Source organism: Falco cherrug, chromosome 4 (genome assembly GCF_023634085.1).
Source record: "Falco cherrug isolate bFalChe1 chromosome 4, bFalChe1.pri, whole genome shotgun sequence".
Taxonomy (NCBI): Eukaryota; Metazoa; Chordata; class Aves; order Falconiformes; family Falconidae; genus Falco; species Falco cherrug.
Genome location: NC_073700.1, coordinates 39,268,473 through 39,289,967, shown reverse-complemented (window position 1 = coordinate 39,289,967; position 21,495 = coordinate 39,268,473). Strand labels below are relative to the sequence as shown.

General features: G+C 49.1%; 1 protein-coding gene across 2 annotated transcripts in view; it reads left to right on the top strand.

Annotated features, from left to right (window-relative positions):
- The first annotated feature begins 1,052 nt into the window (after positions 1 to 1,052).
- Positions 1,053 to 21,495, top strand: part of AXIN1 (axin 1) — a 76,650-nt gene continuing 56,207 nt past the window's right edge. Inside the window, exons 1-2 of one of the 2 annotated variants that reach the window (XM_055708890.1) lie at positions 1,053 to 1,262; positions 3,221 to 4,192. In XM_055708890.1, coding sequence (XP_055564865.1) covers positions 3,315 to 4,192 — 878 coding nt within the window. In that variant the 5' untranslated portion in view covers positions 1,053 to 1,262; positions 3,221 to 3,314. The remainder of the gene's footprint in view (positions 1,263 to 3,220; positions 4,193 to 21,495) is intronic. The other variant, XM_055708889.1, reaches the window with a different exon arrangement.

The following is a 21,495-nucleotide window of genomic DNA, read 5'->3' as shown; positions in this document are numbered from 1 at the left end:
GTTCACATGAAAGTGTGAGGAGCAGCACCATCCTGCCGGGCTCTGCACCAGGGCTGGAAGGGGAGCGCAGCTGCCCGGGATGGAGCACTGTGCATCTCAGAAAGCTGGGAAAAGAGCGTGTTGGACGTTTCCAAGAGTGTTCTTTAAACGCATGGAAACAGGCACGTGCGGTAGAGTAATTGCATCGAAACACAGAAACCACCCTTGTCAGGGATCACAGTCGTTTCTGATTTTGAGGGGACTGTCTTGCAGCTTGTTTGCATGTTCAGTTTTTGGGGTGGCACCGCGGGGTCCGCCTGGCTCAGCCCCGGGGGTCCCGAGCATCGTGCATCGCTTTCCAGGGAGGAGGCAGCTTCGCCTTCACGCTGCTGCCCTGCACCGATCGCGGCGGCCCGGGTCCGGCGGGCAGCGCTGCCGCCTCCCCCGGTACCGCGGCCCCCGCCGCAGGACCCCACGTGGCCGCCCCCCTCCGGCCAGGCCATGCCGCCTCCCGGCGGATGCCCCGGTCCCTCCGGGCCGCCGAGCTGCCCGGCTCAGCGGCGGGACACACGCTGCGGCTGCCGAGCCAGCTGCGGCCGCCTGCGGGGCAGGAGCCGCCGGCAGGGCCGGCCGGGGCGCGGTCCCCCCCGGGCAGCGGGCGCGCCGCTCCATGCCGGGCACGGCAGCTCCGTGCCATTTCCCAGCGCGGCCCTGGGGGTGCGGGACCCCCGCCCGGGCCCTCCCTCCGGTGCCCAGCGGGCTCCCCTCGGCCGGCGCCAGACGGAGCCCCGAGCCGCTCGCTCGGCCGTTGAGCGCGGTGGCAAGCCCGGCAGACGGCCCCGCAGCGCCGGGCCCGGCCCCTCGGCCGTGTGCCCGCGGCTGGCCCGGGGCGCCGGGCCCCTCTCGGCCGAGGCCTCCACGCTGCCCCGGCCCGCCCGGGCCCCGCCGTGTGCCCCTGCGCCGCCTCCCCCGAGCCGGGCCGCGCCGGGCCCGCTCCGCCCCCGCGGCCGCTGCCGGGCCCGCAGTACCGGCCGGGGGCGCGGGGGGCGCGGCTGAGCCGCTCTCCCCGGCGCTGGGAGGCAGCGGCGCAGGCGGAGCGGAGCGGTGCGGGGCTGGCTGCTGCTCTCTCCCTGTCGCCGCCACAAGCCAGCGGCCGCGGCCATGGGCGTCCCGGGCCGCCCGCTTTGTGCCGCCGCCGCCCCGCCGCCGCCCGCCGCCCCGGGCCGCCGGTGCTGAGCCGCATGGGCCGGGCCCCGCGCCGCCGCCGCTGCTGCTCCGTGCGGGTGAGTGAGTGAGCGGGGAGGCGGCCCCGAGCCCAGGCCCTGCGCCGAGGCCGCGCCGGAGGCCGCCGCCGGGCGGGAGGCGCGGGGCCGCGCCGGGCGCCGCCGAGCCGGCGCTAGGCCGCCCTGGGCGCGGGGGGGCGGGCGGCGGGCGGCCGCGGACCGGGCCGCGGCGCGGAGGGGCGAGCGGGGCCGGGGGAGGCGGCGGGGGCGGCGGCGAGGGGCCCGCCCGGGTCGCTTCCCCCGAAGTTGCCCGGGGGCGGCGGGGGGCCCCGCGCGGCGTCCTGTCAGCGCCGGGGCTGCCCGCGGAGCCGGCCCCGGCCCGCCGCCTCCCCGCGGCAACTTGGGGCGGCGGGAGCCCGGGGTCTCCCGCGGCGGGGAGAGGCGGCCGGGCGCCTCGCTGCTCCTCGCCGCCTGCGGCCGGCGCTCGCCCGCTCTCGGCGGGCACCCCGCGGGGCTGCCCCCGGCCGGGGCGAGCAGCGAGCGCCGCCTCGCCGCAACAATGACCGGCATGGCTGCCCCGGGGGCCCGAGGGGGCTGCCCGGGTGGTCACCAGCACCCAGGCAGGGGTATCCGGGCACCTTTCCCAGGGGGGTGGGTGCCCAGCCAGCGCTCGCATCGATAGCTGGGGCACCAACGACCTCAAAATGCAGCATGGTGCGAAAATGTCCCGGTTCTGCTGTGGCGGGCTCAGGCAGGTGTGAGGGCGGCGCTGGCCCTGCAGCACAGCACGGTTTGAGCACATGGGGCCTGGCCGTGCTCAGAGAAATGGCAAAGCACCTCAAAGACGTGTTCGGTGGGGTGGGGTGAGCTTTGAGAAGGCAGGCTGAGCTAAAACATGTCTTTCCTGGTGTGTTTTCACATGCAGTTGAGTTAATCCAGTGCAAGGAGTAATTTGTCAGGCGGCTGGTGCTCTGCAGTACTCGGGGCTTTGAGACTGATGCTCTTCTAGAAAGCGAGACTTCTGCTACTGTCTTTACGTGATGCAGTTATCTTGTTGAGCAGCAGAAGTAGGCAACACAAGGATTGCCCTTTTCTGCCTTCCCCACACCTCCCAGCCTCCATATTGCCTCGTTGCTCTTGTACTTGATCAGATTTCCTTCTCGAGGTGTTTTTCTCATCTTCTTTTGATGACCTGAAATTTTCCCAGGCCTGTAGCATGCAATGTTGTTAGCATAAATGAACCTTTTCTCAATGGCCTGTCTACAAAAACCAGTGCCAGAACTGAGCTCCTGTGCTAACATGCCCATCTGAAGCAAGAATGCAGTCTAGATGCCCAAAATATTGGGGTCAACGATGCATCTGTATTCCCCTAGAGCTAGATGAGGCGACGCAGCCTATTTCTAAAACGCAGAGATTTGCGAGGAATGTGGCGCTGGTATGTCACTTCAGTGTACGAAAGCCACCTGTGTTTGATTAAGGTGCAGTCTCGCTTTCAGGACTAACTGGATATTCTTTGAAAATATTTTTCACAAGCCTTAAATTCCTATTTGGGGATGAGAATTTCCTAGACCCATAGCCCGATAAAAACATGCTGCCTTAGTATGATCTGGTATGTGTGCTGTCCAGGTAGGCTGTGCAGAGGAGTTAGTGGCAGTGCAGAGGTGGCATGTGTCCTGTGGCACCGTGTGGTACCTGAGCGTAGATCTGTTGGATGTGGGGACTGCCAGATCCCAGGGTCCTGTAAAACCACTGGCATTGGGAAATTGGCGGCTGTTATAGGGTAGCACCAGCCGTATCCATGATGCCGAATGCTGGATGTAAAGTTTTGGGATACTCTGTAACTGTCATTTTTAAAGGATTTGAGCCTGGTTTTGCATGCTGTGAAGCCACCAACCACTTTGCCATTGATTCTGCTGAAAAAGAGGTGTTAATACAGTAATGACACAGAGCAAAGTTAGTGTAATCTTAGAGTGTTTATTTACAGTGATACTTGCTTATTTTTTTCTTGTCTGTTTCAGCCCAGCGAACTTGTTCACCTTGGAGCTACAAATATTGGTGATTTGAGATTTGAACTCATCCCCCACTGTTCCTGCACAAGCAAGGACCAGAAAGATGAATATCCAGGGGAAAGGCTTCCCCTTGGACCTTGGAGGAAGCTTCACTGAAGATGCTCCGAGGCCACCAGTTCCTGGTGAGGAGGGGGAGCTTGTGTCCACAGATCCAAGGCCAGTTAGCCACGGTTTCTACTCCGGTAAAAGCGATGTGGTTAGAAATGAGATGTCCACGGCAACACCAAGGCGCTCTGATTTGGATTTGGGGTATGAGCCTGAGGGGAGTGCTTCGCCAACTCCACCCTACCTGAAGTGGGCTGAGTCGCTGCACTCTTTGCTGGATGATCAAGATGGTATCAACCTCTTCAGGACTTTCCTGAAACAGGAGGACTGCGCGGATCTGCTGGACTTCTGGTTTGCCTGCAGCGGCTTCAGAAAGCTGGAGCCATGTGCGTCTAACGAGGAAAAAAGACTCAAGCTGGCAAAAGCCATTTACAAAAAATACATCCTCGACAACAACGGCATTGTGTCCCGGCAGATCAAACCGGCCACAAAAAGCTTCATCAAAGACTGCGTCATGAAACTGCAGATTGACCCTGATATGTTTGACCAGGCCCAAACGGAGATTCAGTGCATGATAGAAGACAATACCTACCCTTTGTTCCTTAAGTCAGATATTTATTTGGAATACACGAGGACAGGTGGGGAAAGTCCAAAAATTTATAGTGATCCAAGCTCAGGGTCTGGGACAGGTAAAGGGCTACCTGGGTATCTGCCAACTCTGAATGAGGACGAGGAGTGGAAGTGTGACCAAGAGGCCGAGCCTGAGGCCAGCAGGGACTCGGCACCTTCCAGCAGGCTCACGCAGAAGCTGCTTCTGGAGACGGCCACCCAGCGCGCTGCCTCAGCTCGCCGCTACAGCGAGGGCAGGGAGTTCAGGTAGGTGAGCACCAGGGCAGCATCCCTTCCGCGGGGTGCCTCCGGGGAAGGGATCAGGGATGGGATGGGCACGGGAGCGATGGGAGGCCTTGGAGGACCTTGGGGGCAAGGAGCATCCACATTGGTACAGGATGGCATTGCGCGGGTGCTTTGGTGGAATGCAGAACTTTATTTGAAAGTAGTTGCAGCTTATTTTAAGGGTGTCTTTGGCCATTCCTGTCTGATTGGCATGAATCATCCCTGCAGCACGCTCCTCACCTGGGGAAACTGCTGCTGGACGTGGTCTGGAGGCAGGCAGGGCTTGGTGGGCAGTGCAGAGCCGTGGCGAGCAGTTGAGCAAGCTGCAGTTTGGGTTGGCAGTAGCCCACATCAGCAGAAGGGCAGCCTTCAGTTACTGTAGCACGGGCAAGTACAGCTGGTGGTAAAACTTCTCTGTATAAATGCACTGGGAAACTGTTGTGATGAGCCACAACTAGAAGGTGCAGAAAGCTTGCAGGAGATACTGTCACCTTGGTAAAGTTTGTGTGAGTGAAATGGGGCTCACAGTGCTCCCCAATAATGGTATTGCTTTGCACGCAAGCTTCCCAGCACTGAATTCTAGCAGTTTCAGAGCCAGAATCACCGAATCCAGTTAAAACTGTTCCCAGCTGCAGCTTTTCCCCTCATCAAAGTAATTGCTGGTTTTTTTAACCGAAGGAGTTGCACAGTTTTGGAGCCTGTTTTTTTTCTGGGTCCCCCACCCACTTCCAGCCAACATGGATTTTGAAACTTGCTGAGAGCTCAGTTAAAATTCCAGACAATTAACTTAGCAGGGAGCTCTCTGGGATCAATAAGCGTGTGTGTGTCTAACCCTTGCTGAATCAACAGAACCCGGCCAGAACACATTCCTACCTTTTTTTTTTTTCCTTTTTTTTTTTTTTTTTTTAAATAAAATCTCCTTGTTTTAAGACCTGCTTAGGCTAAAATCTGACGCTTTGTGAAGATTACGAAATGAAGTAGCTGAACTGTCCTCTTCAAAGCCGCCTGCCTTATGAAAAGCATTTCTGTGTTTAATCTCCCTCGGCCGACCCTTTAGGCTGGCAGCTGGAAACGCATCCCGCCCCGCGCAAGGTCTCGGCGCCTTTCAGCTGGCGAAATGTTTTCGGTTTGATTCTTGTTTTCTTACAGATTTTGAGGAGGGGATGTTGCATGTGAAACTCTTGCGGGGAGGGGGGGCGGGGGAAGGGGAATTCACGCAGACTCCCACTGTTTTAATCAGCAGTCAGAAAAAAAATATCCCAGTGTCTTGGGACTTTCCCATGGAGTTAATAAAAACCTTGAATGTTTCTTGAAGTGCATTTTCACTGAGCTGTTGGGTACTCACCATAAGCAAAGGATTAGAAAAGTCTATGATTTAAGTATCTTTTTATTTAAGGGATAATGGCTTTAAGATTGAGAATAGCTTATTTGACGTTCAGCTGTGTTTGTTTCCATGCTAGAGCAGGTAGCAAAAACCTTTGTGCAACACTGCGCTTCTCACCTCCAGCTTCAGAAAAAAATGCATTTACCCAGAATCTGAATAGATCTGTGCCAGATTTTAAAATGGCTTAAGAAATGTGCTGTGAAATAGAAGCACTTTGGAGTATAGTTTCCTCTGTCTTGGGCATTTTCATACCAGATTGGAACAACATGAAATAAACCTTTACCTGGGGGATGGAGGTCAGAAAAAATGCATTGCTATTAATTTGTAGTGTCCAACAGCCTGTCATTGTGGCTGCTGACGCTCTGTTGACCTGTGGGGTAGGGAGGCACGGAAACGTTTACTGTTCTCACCAGAGCAGGAGTCATTTCTCAGCCTGGAGTAACTGAAGATAAGTGATTTATTTTATTTTTTTAATGTTGGTATGTCAGCTCTAGTAGCGCCCAGAGCATTGCCGTGGAAGATGCTGCTGAACTGCGTAATCTCTGCATTTTTTATTCTAAAAAAATCTGCTGAGATACTAATTTATGAGGTGATTGTTCCTCTTTGTGCAAGACCTTGTGGTTGAATTAACTTACTTCCCGGATGTCATATAGCAATAGCTGTCTTGAATAAGCCAGTTTTTTAGCTGTAGCATCTTTATCCTGCAGACTTTTTTGTCTGTGTCCTTTTTTACCTGAGTAGCTGTGCAGGAAGCTGGTGGAGCTGCTTGCCGCAAGAAGCGATAGCTGCATGCAGCATTTGAAAGGCTGGGTCCCAATTTATTTTGAAAATTTCCACAAACCTTTTTTTTTTTTTTTTTGCATATGTGTGGAAGAATTTCTCATTTCTGTTCTTGAGGGAATGTTGAAATAAGCTGTTTTGCATTATATCTGAGGGCCTGTTTAATCTTCCCAAGATTGAACTTCTATTCCTTGGCTTCCATGGAAACCCTAAATAAAGAGGAATCTGAGCAAATGCAATAGAAGTATTTCTCTGTTAGCAAATGAGCATCTTGAATCAGCTCCAAATTTTTTTCAGCAGAAAGTTCATAAATCTTGCGGTAGCTCTGCTTTTGGGAGAGCAAACGTAAAAAATTCCTGAAACAGCAGAAGACAACCCATTATTAGCATTGGATATTTTGAAGGTGTGCAAATGTGCATACGTATTTGAGAATATCCTGAAGCCAAAACACCATTGCTGTTGCCCACTGTGTTTTTGTATGCGTAGGAAAAGGCCAATAGTCATTATAGTTAGGCTCCTGCAAATTAATTGGACATTGGTTATGGATCAGTGAACTTCAAAGAGGGTAACCCCTGAAGATCTCGGGCATTAACTCGCAGCTTCCGAAAGTGACACTAACATGGTTGTGAGGGCGGCTAAATCGTTCATTAACCTTCTTCTGACACACTGGGATGGCGTTCCTCAGATCCGAAAAGCAGAAATTAAACCTGTGCCTGAGAACCGTCCTGCAGCTTGGTTTTTGAGCACTCCGGGAAAATGCACACATCTTAGAAAGTTGGGAATTTGATGATTGGTGATGAAATCTTTTGTCAGGGTGGGTTTCTTCTGCTGTCTCTAGCTGTGCGTCGGAAGGGGCTCCCCTCCCACTCGCAAGGCACTGGAGAGCAGTACTTGCAGCCGTTGCCTTTGCTTTCTTCCCATGGTGGGAAGTGAGAAGAATATATGGTGTTACCTGTGAGCAGCTCTGCCTTTGTCTCTTCTGAAAGCCAAGCAAGCTGGGAGCTTTGGGTTAATTCTGCCAGTTGTTTTAGGTTTTGACCAGTGTCATGAGGTGCACAATGTGTTGAAAAGGAAACCTGGAGGATGGTGATGAGAAGACACATGGTGGTGGGTGAAGTCTCAAGTTGTTGGAGATTGATTAGTGTTGCAGTGGAGCTGCAGGCACGGGTAGAGGAATTTCTCACGGGTGGAGGCTTTGATATACACATGGGTTTGGTTTTTTTAAAGGAAGCTGGCTACATGATCCAAGCTTTAATTTCCACAGTGCTGAGCTGACTAAGCTCGTGGTGTTTCACAAGTGTTGGTGGTTCAAATGAAAAGGATGGGTGATGTGGGTCTGCACTGGGGCCAGCAGAAATCACCAGGAGAGTCTTTATGGTTGTGCCCACATACTGGCAGTCTCTGTGGACGCACGCAAGGGCAGCTCTCCCCAAAACATACAACCAGCACTTCTTGATAACAGGGTATGCAGAGAAAGCAAGGGGAGCAAAGCTGAAGGAGCTTTAGAGGGATGTGACAATGTCTGGTCTGAGATGATGCAGTGATGAACTGTGGCGTGGAGAGGAACGCTGTAGGCTGGTTCGGGGAAGATGCAGGATCTCACCATTGCTTAGGTAAATGGTCCAGCGGTCAGAAGCTGGGCCTGCATCAGGAGGAAGGTGAAATTTAGCTGGCAGACCTGATTTTGAGGTTTGCTGCTTCATTTGTAATTAAATTGCACACTTCTGACTCAAGACTGTGTGGTGAAGGAATCGGTGTTAATTGTACCAAACGAGTGGAAAACTGGGGATGCAAAATCACAAATGCTGATGCGGGAGCAGTCTGTGTTCATAAAGTATAAGGCATACGGTACTGCCTTACTAATGCTTCTTTTAACTGGAGGGGACAGCATGTGCATCTTGGATTTGGGCTATGGCAGCTTCATGAGAGCTTGTTTGCTCGAAGAAAGCAGCTACTGAATGTTATACCCATATGTAAAGGCAGAAAGAAAAGTTTTAGATGCTTAGCTTGAATTAAAATTGCTGGGCCCATAACATCACTTGTAATCAATGCAGCTCTGTTTGGAGTCTGTGTAGAGCAGTGGCTCTTTCCAATTTTAAAGAAAATAAGTTACAGAAGAATAGTTTTGGTTCTGCATTGTTCTTGAGAGAAGTTGGCCTAACGGGGAGGTGGGGTCTGATGCTAATAGCGTGAAGTGGTAATTTAGTGACTGGAGCGCTCTAAGATACACAAGACAAAGACTGATGGTGTTTCTGCACAGAAGTTACGCCAGCTTTTTTAAATACATTGTTAAGCTGATGAAACTTCTGCATGGAAATGCTTACATTAACAGTGTAAACTATTTACACTTGTGGTTGCCAAGTTCTAGAATGGATTTTATTTGAAGAAGAATACCTTTTGTGCCCATAGCTTTGCCTCTACACAAATCAAGATGAAGAAGTGGTGTATTTGTTGTTTGGTTATGGATCAGTGCTTTGGCTTCTTTTTAAAGACAGGTAGTTAAGCTTTTAGCACTCTCTTTTGATAGATTAATAGCGTTTTCTTCCCTCCTCCAGCAAACAGCTACCTTAGTTTGTTGTGATTGAGTTTTATTTGGGTTACAGAATCACTTCTGGTAAAAGCACAAAAGGGGAGTTATATTACCATCTGTTTGGTGCCGAGGAGGTTGAGGTTGGACATGGCAGGGGGACACGATGCAGCCCAGGAACAGATCACCAGAGCAGAGGGGATCCCAGTCCCTGGAGGGCTTCACGGCTGGGTTAGTGCCATGGCCCGGCTGGTCCCGTGTTGGCAATGGTCCTGTTTTGATGTGCACTGATAATGATGACATAAATCATGAAATGCCGTATTTTGAGAACCAGGTTGGAAGTCGGGCTGGTTTGGGTTCTGCCTGGTTTCAGAAAGAATTGGGTGCTAAAAGGCTGAACAGGAGCTGAACTGATCCCAGGACGCTGAAGCATACCCAGGAGGCGGGCCACAGGCTGCGTACACCTTGGTTTTGATCTGCCGTTCAACTTGGCTTTATGTTTCAAGAGTTTCTTTGTTGTCGCTATAATGGGCTAATCCCTTGAATAATTAAGTTACTATTGGACGTTTTAAAAATGACTGCCTCTTGGATGTTTTCCTTTAATAGTCTGTTAGATGCTGGATTTATTAACTATTGAGACAGACTGTGAAATCCTGTTATGCCAGGCTTTCCTGGTAGAAAAGGGACTGAGAAGGGTGTGGGGGGTGCTGGGGGAGCACATGCTGGCCTGGTGTTAGGGTAGAGCTGTTGACTTCCCCACATTCCCAAGGTGTGTGAGTAGTCCTCTCGTGCTAGAGCACGCTGCCATCATGGGTCATCACTCGGTTTGGGGCTTCAGAAGGTGCTCCAACAAGTTGCAGCACTGTGGCTGCATGGTGCAAGGCCAGTCATGCAATCACCATCCATTTAAAATAGATCGTGGACCTGATTTTATTAGGATCAGTGGAGAAATCTGGTTTCAGAAGTGGCTTTATGTGTAGTGTGGAAAATCGCTGTGTTTAAAAATAAAACACCAAAACCTCAGAAAGGAGGTGCTGATATCCTAAATAAGTTCTTGGAAATATCATTGGATTATTAGGCTCATCCTTAAATCCATTAAGCAAATTACTGTTAATCAGTCAAATAAAAGAAGGAGGATCTTTTGCAAGGCCCTGTCTTTTGAGCTGCATGCAGAAGCTGTAGTAATATTTTAATTTTCCGTCTGTCAGTGAATGTATTCAATCACTTTGCTTCCTTATGTGCAGGATTTGAAATTAGAAACTGAGGTTAATTATCTGCATTAAATGAAATATGTGAAGACCACAAAAGCAAAAACCTTCACAATTTGGTATGGTCTGTTAAGCTAGGCAGGCTGTTTCAGAAGGAGAAGGGTTATTTTTCCCTGGTTTTGTTCCAATTGAAGGGTTTTAGTCACAGTAATTGAAATGATTAAAAAGTCAAATTGCTGGCGAATATAATTCTGAGCATCTTTCTGAAAAGCTCTGACACTTGGTTGAGAGCAGGGGCTTGCTCTGCCCAGCCTCGCCAGGCAGCATGGAGCAGCCGGTGTGCCAGCCCGGCATGGGTCAGGCTGGTTGTCCTTAGGGCTTTGTTATCAACCTCTTCCATGGCAATGGGAAGTCATAGCTCTGCTGCTCGGTTAGTGGAGGTGATTTGGAAGTGGAATGACACTGGAAGAGAGCTATGCTTTTGAGCATACCAGATAAAAAATGGGTTGAACACCATGCATCCTAGTGCCAGTAATTAGCTAATTACTGCCTGCTTCAGTTGGAAGTGCAGCTTCAGACTCTGCAAAGAAGGTGCGGCTCTTGGAAGCACACCATCCCGCAGTGGTCAGCTGCTTTTGGGGTGATTTGTTTGTTAAAGGGCTCATTTTTTCCCTGCCACTGCAGTATGCACAAGGCTAAGATGTCAGCTGCTTTGGGGTCTGCAGTGCCCACCTCTGCTCATCGGGGGCAAAGCTGCCCTTTCACTGGTGTAGCCCTGAATACTGGGCTCTGGGCACTTGAGGAAAGGTCTGACTCTTCTGGAGACACGCATCTTCTCGCTCCCCTCTGCCATGTGCCAGAGCTTTGCCTAAAGTCACACTCAGAAGTTAAAATTGTAGGTCATGCTTGCATGCAAAAGCAAAACCATCGTTACTTGCAGCCTTGGTCTCGAAACTTCACTGTTGTAAGGCAGTGATGAATTTAAGTAGAACTGTTGCAGTTTTAAGTCACATTATCCAAGTTCTATAAAACCCAACTGGAAATTGGATTTTACCTTTGAAGACTCCAGAGTACAGTTTTGTGGTAAGACCTGGAATTTTTTGGTCCTGTGACCCCCCCAGATACAACCTGTCCCTAAAGTACCAGCTTTTTAAAGGTGTTTAGCTTATCTACATAGCTAATAGATGAATAATGTTCATCTGTCCTGATGAAAAATAGCAGAGGGAGGGAAAACTATGGAGGAAAAAACCTGCTTGAAAATGCTTGAAACCAGTGAGACCTACTGGTTAGCACCAGGACCTCATGTTAGTCCCTGGACCTACCTCCAGAGCTAATGACCAGAAGCTACTGGGGTTTATTCTTCCTTCATCCCTCCAACCTCCATATATTCCCTGCTGTGTTGTAGACAGAGAGTCTCAGTCCTCTCCCTCTCCCCATTTTCATCTTCCTTTTTTCTGGAGGTTTGGTTTATTGTCATTTATCTCCAGTGTGTGTGTTCAGAGAAATGCTGGTGCTGGAAGGAGGAGAGCAGTAGGAGTGGGGAAGTGGGATTGCCATTTTTGTAGCAGTCCATGTTTAGGGTGGGTTAGTTCTGCTGGAATACCATGCCTGTTGTGTTCAACAGATTCATCCTTTTCAATCAGAAATTTTGGACTTTTTCTTGGCTGGCAATCAGTGTTTTGGACTGGGCGAGATTTTTCTGGAAGAGGGGCTTTCTTGTTCTACCACTGCTGCCAGCCTGGTCCAGGCGGTTACTTTGGGACCACCAGCCAGCACATGTATTCATGTGGGATTGATCGTTTGGTAGCTGAGGACCTCTCCAAGCTTTGACAAGCTAAGTACAAATCGGAGCTGAGTCACAGGAGAGCTCCTGGGAATTGCAGGTAGGATTCAGGGAGAGAGGTGTGGGGACTCTGTATCCCACTGTAACCTACTGGGCTTAATTAACTTTGTCCTGGCTCTGCCCCACAGAAGCAAGAGCTGTAAAACCATTTGGCACCAGACATGTAAATGAGAGCTGGGATGAAGCGACTGTTACCCTTGAGGATCCCAAAAGAGGAATCAACAAATAGAAATTATTCTATTAGCAGGGGCAAAGTTCACGGGTTAACCATCGTGTCAAATCAATGAAATACAGCCTTGATCTCCTGCACAAGGGCTTTATTGTATATAAATAAGAGTGCCCGAGCAAAGACAGCAAGTTCTTGCACTGTAATGTTTGCAGTGTGCTGAAGAAAGGGAAGCTGTACAGATTGTAGCACAGAATGCCTCCTTCGGACTTTGGCTTCATTCCTCCTTCAAAAGATTTTAAAACGTGACCTTGGAACCTTCTTGCTCTCCTTATGGCCCTCCCTAGATTGGATTTCCACAGGGCATGTATTTTTTATTTTTTTTAATAAAAAGTTGAGGTCTTTGGCTAAGAAGCCTTGTCTTTGTACTTTTAATTCAGTCCATGTGACTGTCATAACGTTTATTTCTTAGGAAATGAAAAATGTTCCTTCTTGAGCAAAGCTGCAGAAGAAAGCTGTTGGGTACGCTGGCAGCCTCAGGTGTGTGCAGCATGTGTCTTCTGCTGACCTGCTAGCGCTGGACGAAGACCATCACCCCAAGTCCTTTGTTGCTTGGTGCATGGCTCTGGCAGGAAAAAAATGGCAGAAGCCACCACCTTTGTTGTGGAAGTATTTAATTGTCTTGGAACATCGGCATGCTCAGAGAAACTTTGTTTTCCTCTCTTGGGAGAAGCTGCTTTGGAAAGGGTCGCTTGACCCTCTTTTCTTCAAGATGGGCCAATGCTGGCAAAAATAGATGAGCTTGAAAGAAGATGGAAAAGGGCAGCAAAGTATGTGCGGATGTGTCACTGCAGCGTAGGATTTGTCACGTTGTAAAACAGCGCTGTGGTTTTCCCCTCCAGATACATGCAATGAAGCTTGTGACCTGGGGGTGATTTCCATGCTGCCGGCTGGGGAAATTAGCCCAACTGGAGGCATTTGAGAAGGCAGAGCATCCCACTGTCCCCGAGTGCTGGTTTTGGGTCTTCCCCAGATGCAGCAGGTGGAGCCTGCTAAAAATGATCCGTAAACCTTCCTCCTGTTGAAGACAGGAAGCTTTCCAGATGGGCATGGGAAAAACTTTCCTTTAGTCCTGGAGATAACAGGTCACGCAGCTTTACCCAGTGATTCTTGCACAATAACTTGTGGTCAGGCTGAAGTGTCTATTTTAGAAAGGCATCCAAGTGATGGGAGGTCATGCAGCATTTTTGTTATCTCTTCCCGCAGTTAGTTACTCACTGTTCCCAGTGTGTTCCTTATGGCTTGCTTCAGTTTTTTCCAGCTTCGGTTTCTAGCTGCTGGGTTTTGATGTGTCTTTGCTCGCTTTAGAGGCTCCAAATACCTTTGCATGTTTGAAAAAACCCTACTAGAATGGGTGTGAAAGTTCTCCTTAAGTGGCAGCAACTTTGTTATGGAAGGCCCTTTGGTTTTATTAGACTTTTCAACCCTCCAGTCGACTGTTAAACAAGCTGTAGCTTGTCATGGTTGACAAACCTTTCCTCTGGTCTCAGACCTAACCTACCAGTTTAAAAGGCAGTATTCTTTTGTGTGCAGGTTTCTGGGTGGGGACCATCGGGCTTCTAAGGGAAATTAACTTGCGGCCTCTCTTTCCCCCTCCCACCTCAAATGAATTAAGTTTTGTGTTAACTGTTCTATCACTTTCAAAGGCCAAAAGGAAATGTCAGCCTATGCTTTAGGTTTTCTGCTACCTTGAGGTACTCTGCTACCCACTAAGAGTGCAAGTAGGTGGGAATATGGAATTATACTAAAAACAAACCAGCTGCACAATTGGTGTCAGCAACTGAAGATAAAACGTAGAAAGTTTTTTTCAAATGATTCATCCATAATTATTTAAAAACATGTTGAATTTATTCTTAAGCTTTGGAGGAGAATTCTTGCAAGGCTGGCGTTTGCCGTCCATGGTGTTTATACACCTGAGTAAATGCCTGTCTCAGCAGTTTGTCGGTGTTGAGTGCTCCAGATCTAAATCCCTTCAAAGGTAATCCCAGCACACCTTTGTCTCTGCTGGCCTTTCCATCTCCAGAGTTTTCACTGGTGAGGTGCAATCAGTCGTAGCGGTGGCTGGCACTAGGATAGGCAGAGTGCCGAGGCTCAGGTCGTTTTAATAGCAGTTTCACGCAGATTTGTTCTCTGTAGGTTTTAGGTGGCAAAGGCTGTAGCAGCTGGATGACACAAACATGCTGATGGGGACCGGTGGAGAGGTGGTTGGAGAGCAGCGTTGTATGCCCACAGCCACGCAGCCAAGCTGTGGGCTATATCTGCTCTCCCCTGATTACATCCCTACAGCATTATCTGTTGTATGGATTGTAGTGGTCTGGGGAATAAGGGAGGGAAGTTCCTTTGGATGATCCCTCTCAGATGCAGCAGGCTGACTTCAGGGGTGTTGGAAGGCACAGTGCTTTTCCTCATGGTGTGTCATTCCAGGTGCTCGTGCTTTCTGCCCAACTGGGCAAAACTCAGTATTTTTATTTTCAGCCCTGCGGTATTCAGGAGAAGGTAGCCTGCGCTGAGAGAGGTGCATTTTTCACATGCTTCTCCTTCCGTCATTGCCAAGAAGTTGGAAATGCGGTAAGCTGAAGTGGCTGAAAATTATTCGGGGTTGTTGTTGTTTTTATGCTAACATAGCACTCTTCCCAACTCACCGGCCCAGATAAGCATCCGTGCAGGGCAGGGCTCGTGCCCACGTGGCCGGGAGGGCAGCCGGCACTGCAGTGGGTGTCACCACCGAGCAACCAACGCCTTCCAGTTTCATCAGGTTCAGGGTGCGTTTTTCTTCCAGTGAGAGGCACGGCAGGGCACGGACACCTGCAGCAGCCTGTGCTGCCTTTCACTTTGCTCCACTGCAGCAGAGCAGGGAGAGGAGGGGAAGGATCTCTGAGACCAACATCTCGGTTAGCATCTCTGATCCAGACATTAGCAGGGTGCCCTCAGTCCCTGGGACAGTTCTCCAGCTGAGCTCCACTGCTCCGTCGTGCTGCTTGGCTGGAAGAGATGAGCAGATTTGAGGAAAGCAAAAAAATCCAGTGCTTGTTCTGGCCCCTCTCCTGCTGAGCCCTGCTGCCTGCAGCTCCAGCTTTAGTCAAGAGCTCAAGGAGGCTTTTCTTATCCTGCAGCAGCCTTGGCAGAAAAGTCAGCTGGTCCCATGTTGATCTGTTTTCCTTTTTTGATGCAGTGCTGGAGCTGCGCTCCCCTCCTTGAAAGCCAACTATCCCTTGCAAGTATCATTGATTCAGGCACTCTCAGCCTGGGAGAGGAGGCTTGTTGGAGCTGTAGCAAGTGAGCTGATATCCCACTAATTTTATAGTGAAGATGCTGGCCTTGCAGTCCTCCCAACCCACAGCTCTTCCACATGCTCAGGAGGGTACGTGCGTCGTACAGCACACTGGATTCGCCTCCCCTATGGTAGGATACACTTGAGAGATGGCAGTTGCTTGGACTCGGCAAGGTCATCTGGGTTTTGGTCCCTGATGGTGACGCCCTGAGTCAGTTCTGCATGGATTGCGCTCTCACCTCATGTACGTAGGTTCTTCTGTCTGGAACCATCAACCACATTGCCAGCAGTCAAGCTACAAGCAACCCTTTTTCTTCATTAATTGCCACCTGTGGCTTGGCACCAGCAATGTGAGAAACCCTCCCAGGTGGCCCATCTTGGGCTGTGGACTTGGGTGTAGTGTGTTGCCTCGGGTGGTATGGAATAGCATAATCCTCTCACTTCCCAGCCTTGGAAATCATCCTGGAAGCCTGAGCTGAAGAAAGAGCGTGAGAGTGGAGCCAAACCTCTTGTTCCAGATGGGACAGTAGTGGCAGGAGCAGCTATTGTCCACAGAGGTGTTGCCAAGCCATAGAAGGCAATTAGCCGGGAAGAAAAATGCGCTTCCTTTAAAATTTGAATTTTAAAAGTAGTTTTTCTTTTTAAATTGAATGTACACACCTTGACATATCGTCAAGTAGGCAAAATTGGGATTGTAAGAGCAGGCACCTGAAATTATCTAACTCGTGTAGTTAGCAACTTAGTAAAACAGGCAGGTTTGTCAAACAGAATTATATTCAGCCCTGAGTGATAGCTGAGTGTGAACAGGATTTAAAACATTGGGTTACTCTGCCTTTGGCACAGAGGACAAGTAAAAAGTCCTGGAGTACAGTTGAGAGGTCTCTTTCTAACCATATTGTCACCAATGCAGTTGTGGTGGAGAGAGAGTTGAGAATAATTTTTTCCCCCCTGTGTAGGGTCACCTTTTAGTGTTGTAGATCTAAACTGTATTAAACAGTCAACCCCTTTGGGCCTTAGAAAGGTTTTCATCAGCTCTCCCTTTCATACAGGGGACCCTTCTGCACCAAGTCCCCCTCCCTAGCTGACACGTATTTGTGCTAGGCTGCTGGATTTTGCCTTTACTATCTTAGTGCTCAGTGCATCCGTTCCCTCTGTGTTACCACATTTTGACTGTGAATTTGGAAACAGAGAGTATGATTTCAGTGGTGGGGACCTCAGGGATGAGTGATCCTTCTCACGTGCTGGGGTGAGCATGGAGATGGGGAGCATCAGAGTGGCAGTGCCATAGCAGGGAAGGAGAGGAGGGCAGCAGGGAAGTATCACCGGCAGTCTGTGACCTGCAGCAGTCTGGGTTTGAGGAGGTGGACTAGAGGAGAGGGTAGATGGTGTGGCCCTGTGTTGGCTGGGGACTTGCTGACGGTGCGAGCTGTCAGAAGCTGTTGGAGGTCAGAGTGCCCTCCAAGTCCTGGAGGAGTGCCTTATTGGCATTTTGCTATTCTTCCTGCCTCTGGCTTCCCATATAGACAAAACGGCACCACTTCTGGGAGAGAAGTGTGTTAAAGCTTGTCCCAGGCTCTTTGAAGCACATTGTTGGCTTTCCTTGCATTAATCCTTCCTCCTTGCTCTTCACATGGTCCCTGTCATGCAAGATCAGAAAAAGTTGTTTCAGTACCTCACCATAGCTAATCATGTTTTTACCTCTCTCACCAATTCCTTAAAATACTCCTGCTCTCAGTATGTCAGCCGCGGCCACCTTACCTGGTGTTGACAGTAGTCCTGCTCCAAGCTGGAGGCTGGACTACTCTGCTCTTCCAGAGGTCCCTCCGAACCAGTGCCTCTGTGATTTTAGTCCTTAATTAAGTGCCAGGAATTAAGATCCTACTCTGTCACATGCATGTCTGAAGGACTTCCATCAGCTTTCGTGCAACAAAGAGCCCTGCAGAAATTCTTGTGCTCATATAGTTGAAGTAATGGCACTAACAGCTGGACGGGTGTCCAGGAGACCAGGAGCCATCACTGCAAAGAATTGTGAATTGCAATATGAGAGCCCTGCTCTGAGGTAGAAGTGCAGTTACAGCAACCCAAGCCCCATGAGCAAGGAAAAGCATTTCCCCCCTACCCCCACGCCCCAAAAATATGCATGAAAAGTGAGGAATGAAATTTCTATACTACAACAGCCATCTACAATAGGTCATGTCCTTGACCATCTCTCCTCCTCTGCTCCTCTAGGAGTGCTTTTAAGTCTCCTGTCTAAAAGGTTAAGCTTCAAAAAATGACAAAGGTATGTTTCCTTTCCTCTCAGTCATTTAATGATTTTTAATTTGCTGTTTGATCCTGGTTCTCATGCATTGACTGCATAGGAGCTGTGGCACTGGGCTGCAAATAAAGTGGGTGACTTCCTTTAAAAACTATTGAGCTTAACCCAAATTATGCAGTATTAAAATTGAGCATATTTTTCAAATAACAGCAATAGAAGGAATGGATTTTTTTTGTTGGTTTTAGATTTGGTATGCATGTTATGATCCTCCCATTTTCTAAGTATCTGATCTCAAATCTGTTCACCTGGTGGTGAATTTCTCTTAGCAGCGTGGTGACCAGAGGCCTTGCATCTCACCTCTGAAGCCAGCGAAGGTGGGAATGGGCAATGCACTATTTTTAGAAATCAGCAGTGATACATTACAGGAACTCCTGCAGTATTTTTCAGAACCCAGTTTGAAGGTTTTAAGCACAGATAGGGAAATATGTCATCTGTGTAAATTGCCCTAAATTACCTGCAATTTGTTGGGAGTTGCCATTTCTAAGTGCTTGTTGCAACTCTAGATATTTGAGGAAGCTTTTGATTATCCTGAGCTTGTAAAATGTAATTGGCTATTTCTTAATTGTTGTCCTCTGTGAAGTATAATTACCTGTAATGTAGAGCTTTTCATCTGTCAATGCCGCAAACAGGAAATCAAGACTGTCTGATTGAGGTAGGTTTGGGGACTCCACCATGACTTGTAATTGCATCAGGTGAATTGTTTGTACTGGGACTGGTCTTCTGTAAAGTCCTGTAAAGTCTCCAAAGGACTCAGAAACCTTAAATATTGTGCTTGTGTACTGTTGTGCAGAACTCTGGCTTCTGCTTTCCTAAAACACTCTTCAGACAGCTACCATCTTCTTAGCAAGGTAGTGGCATCTCTTTATTCTGACGTATTGCATGAAGTTTCAGGAGGAATATGCTGAATTGGAATTAATTGCTTAAATGCAGTTAATCAGAAGATGTGGAGGCTGACGTTCATGAGCACCATAGAGAAGTCAGTTAATTAAACCTTAGCAGCCTGAAGGAAGCAGATAGATACAGAGAATCCCAGTTCTCATTGGTGTGTGATAGTACCTGGATGTAGAGCAGAGGGAGAGTTGGGCCGTACTGAACCTGGATCTGCTGCAGACTAAAAGCATGTCATATCCCAGTCTGGTGGTCCTTGTGTCCCATTTGCTGCTGCTGCTCTGTTGCCCTTGACCCAACCATGCTGGCATTCCTGTAGGACCAGGGCATGTCTGGGATGCTGGGATGACTTGGTTGGGGGATATGTTGCATGCCCAAGGTCTACCTGTAAACTTGTGTCTCTCCTGGTCCGTGTCATGCTCACTCATGGTAAAGCTTTCATTGTCGTGGTCTTTCCGAGCTGCATCTGTCCTTGGTGGCACATTAAACGTTATTACTTAATTGAACATTACTGGGAAATTCTTCGTTGTAGTTGTGGGTGGTTGTCGTTTTTTTACAGGAGCAATAGGAGTGTCAAGCTGGATACGTTCACCCCTACATCGTGTTCACCCCTGCTTCATCTCCAGCGGGCTTGGCTGTGCTGAGCTCAAGTGCAGCTGTGGGGAGCGGCGGAGGAAGGTGTAGCATAGATTGATGCACACAGTCTGGGGTTTTACCTTCGGTGTAAGGGGGTGAAGAGGCGTAAAGGGAAAACGAAAAGCCCTGTCACTGTGCACTGCAGCCCTGGGAAATGCAGTGCTGAGGCAGGCTGGTTTATGAATGGCTCTGCTCCCATACCTGGGGATTTCCAGGACTTTTGTTACATGTTTTTTCCTTACATGCAGTCTGTAGGTTTAAATACCCTCCTCATTGTGCCTTTAGAGCATGTCTTAGAAGCAAGAGCTGCTTGAGAGTGTCCTCCAGGAGCTCCTGGCCAATGCTGCCACCCGAAAGCAGCAGCTTCCTTTGGAGAAACCTCCTAAAAACAAAACCTTAAAATAAAAACACTGTAAAAACACTGGTTTTGCTAAACTAACTCTCCACAAACATCAAATTATTTAGTTTTATTTTTGCTCTTTTGATGGAGAACCGGTGCTGAACAGTTCTCAGGGAAAGCAGTGAGTCAGCTCACCCAACAGTGACTCTATTGATAGATGGAAGGAGTGGCGCTGAAGTCTGTCTAGTCATTGTTGGTGCTTGGCTGGAGCGCCGGGGGCTCCAAGGGCAGGCTCAAACACCTCTCGCCAGCTTTGGGAGATCAAACGCAATGAGTCAGGCTGCAGAAAATCATGATAGGGCCCAAATTAATTAATTTTTTGTTTGGTTGGGTTTTAAACCCTGTTTTGGAGTGGGAAGAGGAGGACACACACATGTCAGGGGTGGGGGTGTGTGACACGCTAGCTCATGTGTCATTGCAAGTTGACTTTTTGTGTGCCTCCCAAGCTGCTGTAGTGGAAACTCTGCCTAGTCCCTGCTCTGCTCTGGCAGGATGGATCTGTCAACTTTCTCCTCTCTTGATAGCCTCTCATTTCTCACCTTTCTGTGTGAGGACACGAGGCAGAGCTGGAGAATATACACTTAGCACCGACACCCAGCTCTTAAGGTATCCCATTATCTGGCTATTTTTCAATTAAAAATGCAGACAAGCCAGAAAACATTTCAAGAGGAGCTGTAATTATTCCATTTTTTGTGTAATTTTGATCAAGGTGGGAGAGGCAGGAGCTGCTCAGATGGCAGGATGTGCAGCTGTGCTGCAGACCTACCAGCATCTTTCTCCTCGATTTTCCTGTCTCCTTTTCCAAAGGCATGGCTTGCTGTCAAAGGTGGGAAACCACATCCGTGAAGCCCACAGCTTCCAGCAGAGCTTTGCCTGTAAACCAACCTTAAAGGTCACGGGCATGAAGGACCATTATCCTATTAATGTGCCTGTTCTTCATGCCAGCACCGGTATCCCATGCCATGCCTTGGGTTGGTACTGTCCCCTGGGCAAGAGAGGGTTACAACGAGCACCGAAGGCCTCAAACGTCACTTTGGTCTATTAAATGCAAGTGCCACACACTTTGATACCTCAGGCCATGCTGCCCCGAGCTTTCTTCAGGTGTTCTGAACATGCCGGTGTTCACCTCCCATAGCACCAGGAGCAGGCCAATTTTCAGCATAACGCACAATCTCAACTATTTTATTGCTTAATTTAGGCCATAAAGTCCCTTTGATGTGTTGTGTAATGCAACGTTCATTCTGAAAAAGTGGGTGGAGTAGCTTTATGGTATTATAAAAATAAATAAAATGCCTGGCAGGATTTTGAAACCACATGGTCATTCCTCCTCTCTCCGCAGATAAGTTGATTGTTGAGAGAGAAATCTTGCTTAATATCTAACTTTGGGTGATTTATTTCTCCAGAGTCCTTTCATCTCCAGTATGTATTGGGTTATCTGTGACTTCTAATCTGATTGTTTTAAGCATGATCAAAGAAACCAAGAGAATGCGCTTTATTTTCCCACTGTATGAACAGAATGCTGTTTGTACAGTGCATTACATCACCTGTTCCTGCTGCTCCTGAGTCCTGCACCAAATGGCTGTGGTATAAATAGAAAACAGAATGGACTTGTAGGGGGTGATGAAATTTGTTCCACTTGCCGAGTAAAACAGAGTTAACTCAACGAATGCTTTCTTCACACCCAGCTCTACCTCGGCACACAACAACACGGGCTGAAAATGTTTGAAATAACTCGCTCGTGTGGGGTATCGAGCTGGCATTTGGCAGTGTTGAGGAGTTGTGCTGAAAATCTGCAGGAGATGACG